Consider the following 3,771-nt stretch of genomic DNA (forward strand, 5'->3'; position numbering starts at 1 on the left):
TTCTAAATAAGACTTTAGGATTAGATAGTAGGTGCTGGGAAGAACTCTTTTCAGTTTATAAAGGAGTCCGTATACCCATTTTAAGATTTCAACATTAGAGTGAAAAAAACAAAACAAAATTGACAGTGATTGTGAGGGTACAGACAAAAATTCATACAATTGATTTTGGTTAATATAGCTTAGTTTCGGCATGTATCGGATTCGGTTCTCATGATATGCAGGGTAGTTTATTAAAAAAAGGAAACAATCTTCCAGTCTTGTTCCATCACAAGCTGGACAAAGCTTCTGTGGGTATATATTTGTGTGGACCGACACTTAGAGTAATTGCATATTTATCAGAGAGTAATTGCATATTTACCAGAGAGTCGCAGTTGGGCAATTATTCTCAGATGAGCTATCGGGCAGTTGATTTTTAGGTAGCTTTGAGGAGTGTCCGTTTTAATGTCTACAGACCCTACTGTACCAACGGTAATAACTTGATTTTTTTAATAACAGGAGGTCTTTATCCTTGACAAATTCCCTATATCTGTCTTAAATCTCCCCTATTCTATTTTTGATACTTACCGAAACATTGAATAGTATCAGGTCAAACATTCCGAAGCTCTCCAATAGTTTTCTTATCTGTGTTATCCAGTTATATTGCAAACTCAAATGGTTGTTGCTGTTTAGCTGCAGTAGTTTTAAATAACATTGTTTGACAAAGCGAGTACAACTCATGCTAAGAATTTTTAGTAACCAGGACAAAACGTAATATCCCACAGTAATGGGGGCCACTACAAACAATTATATTTATCTAATATTATTAATTTTGTAGCAGATTCATTTAGTATTATTTAAAATGAAATTTTTATTTATATCTGGATGACCCGGCAATGCTTCACTATTGTTATATTTGAGGATGTATATACACTAATTAAACACTATTGAAACTATTAACATATAGATGATGTGATGAGACGGTAACTATAGTAACATAAGTGGTAACAGCTAACTTCGCTATATAATTGTTAATACTGGTCTGATTTAGTTGTTTTTTCCTTATTATTTTAGACAATTTGATTATCTTTGATATTGTCATATTTATATACTACATAAAACATGAATTATTTTTAAATAAGAACCCTCATTTTGCTTCAATATTAGTACTATATTGAAGTGATTCAGACTGGCTGACCTATCCAAGTGTATTTAAAGATTTTTTAGGAATGAAAGAAAGTTGATATTCTTTTTTAGCCCCTCGAGCAACCCTTAAATACAAATTCGAAAAAATCGATAAATAAAATTTTTTGGCCCTAAATTTTCTCCTTACAATTAATTGACTTCAATACAACTAAACCAATCCACACCAATCTTGGCACTGGTTTAGGGCTCTATAAGCTGCACTAAACAGCACAAACCAGATCTAGCGATCTAACAACCCGAATTTATAACCAGAAATATATAATAAAATGTTTGCATAGTTTTTTATTTGAAACTAATATTTTACCCTTATAAGGGTATTAAATCTAAATTTTGTTAATGTAGGTTAAAAGGGGAGATACTAAACTTTCCAACAGTTGTATTAACGCAGGAATTGGATAAAATGCAAAGGAGTTAAAAAAAAAATTCTCTAAATAAATCAAAATGCTATGCTAAAAATGAATATGATTTACTTTTTCCTAAAAAACAAATTTGTTGATCTACTTAACAACTTGATAACGCAGGAGCCGTAGTAGGGACCAAGAAAAAACATAATAAAAGTGAGCTCCCTAGCCTTTGCAGATGATTTAGCCCTCCTAGCGGAAACAGTGGAAGAGGCAATTAGTCAGATAAATACCCTGAAAGAAATAGCGGAAAAAGCAGGCCTACAAATCTCCTACGAAAAACAGAATTTATGACGACGGAAACAAACTACAGCAAAAAAGTAATAGAGGACGGATAAGAGTAACAAAGAAATTTAAATGTCTGGGAGAGATAGTATGCAATAACAGTGGTGAAAGAGAGCATGAAGTTGGAAAGGCTAAGCTTCGCAACAGGCAATATTTACAATAAAAAGAACCTATCGTCTAATGCAAAAATAAGACATTACAACACGGTAAAAAAAACCAGTAAGTTTATATGGAATGGAGACATGTCTCCCTAGCCTGGGAAAATTACTGAAAATAGAGAGAAGGATCCTGAGGAGAATCTATGGGCCCAAGAAAACACAGGGAGATAGATGACCTGGGAACCGAAATAAGAATCAGAAGACAGATTCTACAGGCACATGATGATCATGGACCAAAGCAGACTAAACAAGAAACTCTTTGACAGAATCTGTGAATATAAGAGCGTAGGAGGATATGTGAAGCAAATGAGAGGGGAAACAAAGAAATTTAAAATAACAGACAAGGACTGCCTAGATAGAGAACAGTATGGAAAAAAATTGAAATAAATAAATGTTCTTGTGGTAAATAAAGAAAAACAGAAGGGTACTGCTGTAATGTTGTTGGTTATTTTTTGTTTTCTGAAAAAATCCTGCCAGCCTATAGTCGTCCAAGGAAAATCCTGAACATTTAGCAAAAAGGCCCATCACAACGAGATGTATACTATTGAAGTGCATAAAATACCGACGTACAAATATTCGTTTTTACTTATTACATGTAGATTCTTCAAGATATCTGTTACTACGCTCTTTGATTTTAAAACATAACTAGGAAAACATTCCTTTAAATACAAAGAATAGTGCTCAATATAATATCAAGAGAAGCTTTGGTATTTGAAGGTCATCATCATGAATGTAGCTTCATAGATCAAACAAACTTTACAATTGTAAACAAATTAAAACAAAAAAAAAATTATAAGAAAGATTATTCATACAGACCATTATCAATAATGTATCAGTGCTGTAATGTTAAAAAGATTCTTAATACTGATTTGTTAATATCCTCTAACTTATATTGCAGTTCCTAGCAGTGCCAACGAGCCAGCTCCGCCTCCGCCAGATGTGTGGCAGGCGGCTCCCGAACCTCCTGGCACTCAGGAGCCCCATTACCCTCCTGGAACTGGGCCTCCAAACACCCATCCTGACCTGGGAATCAACATGTCACTTCCTCCTCCGGGCTATCTCTTCCAACCGCCTCCTCGTAAGTCATCCATAATATATATTTTTGTCCATACTATAATATTGACATTTTGTCTTATAATGTCTATTTTTATCTTGTTCCAGCAACGATCGAGCTGCCCGATCTTACTAGACCACCTCCAGGATTTGCGCCTGTCCAACCAGAGATACAACCGGAAGATCTACTTCCTTCCTTACCATATTTCGATCTACCTGCTGGCCTCATGGTTCCTCTTATAAAGGTAAAACTTGTTTATATTTCATTGTTGTATTTTTTAGCAACTGTTATATATGGGGGAATTTGTTGATCAAATGAAATAGGAGTTGTGAAATAGAAGGGAAAGAAAGGAAAAAAGGAATAAATCGAAAACTTGTAGTTAGTTTGTAGATTGGTATTAATTGTAAAAGAAAACTGTGGAAGAAAAAAAAAATGTTATCTATCTATTATATTATATCTTGTAAAAATATGTAACTTATATTTGTCCAGTCACGGATTGATCAGTATGAAATGAAAAAATAACTTTATTCTGGAACATATGTCCCCTAAGAATAATTACAAGGTTCATATAGTGAGATTTTTATCTGGCGAGCGTTTACAAATTTTCAGATAGTAGAATGAAATTACATTGGTATATTGGCTTTACTACTGTTTATAATGTTAATCAATAACTGCCTATTTATTTGATTAC

The 3,771-nt window shown here is 33.6% G+C and overlaps 1 protein-coding gene across 2 annotated transcripts in view; it reads left to right on the top strand.

Annotated features, from left to right (window-relative positions):
• The window catches only part of LOC106680560 (calcium homeostasis endoplasmic reticulum protein), a 60,397-nt gene that overhangs the window by 22,274 nt on the left and 34,352 nt on the right, over nucleotides 1-3,771 (top strand). For both annotated transcript variants that reach the window (XM_067050038.1, XM_067050039.1), the window contains exons 10-11: nucleotides 2,925-3,104; nucleotides 3,188-3,324. In XM_067050038.1, the coding sequence (XP_066906139.1) occupies nucleotides 2,925-3,104; nucleotides 3,188-3,324 (317 nt within the window). The remainder of the gene's footprint in view (nucleotides 1-2,924; nucleotides 3,105-3,187; nucleotides 3,325-3,771) is intronic.

Source organism: Halyomorpha halys, unplaced genomic scaffold (assembly GCF_000696795.3).
Source record: "Halyomorpha halys isolate HHAL.00 unplaced genomic scaffold, Hhal_1.1 Scaffold268.1, whole genome shotgun sequence".
Taxonomy (NCBI): Eukaryota; Metazoa; Arthropoda; class Insecta; order Hemiptera; family Pentatomidae; genus Halyomorpha; species Halyomorpha halys.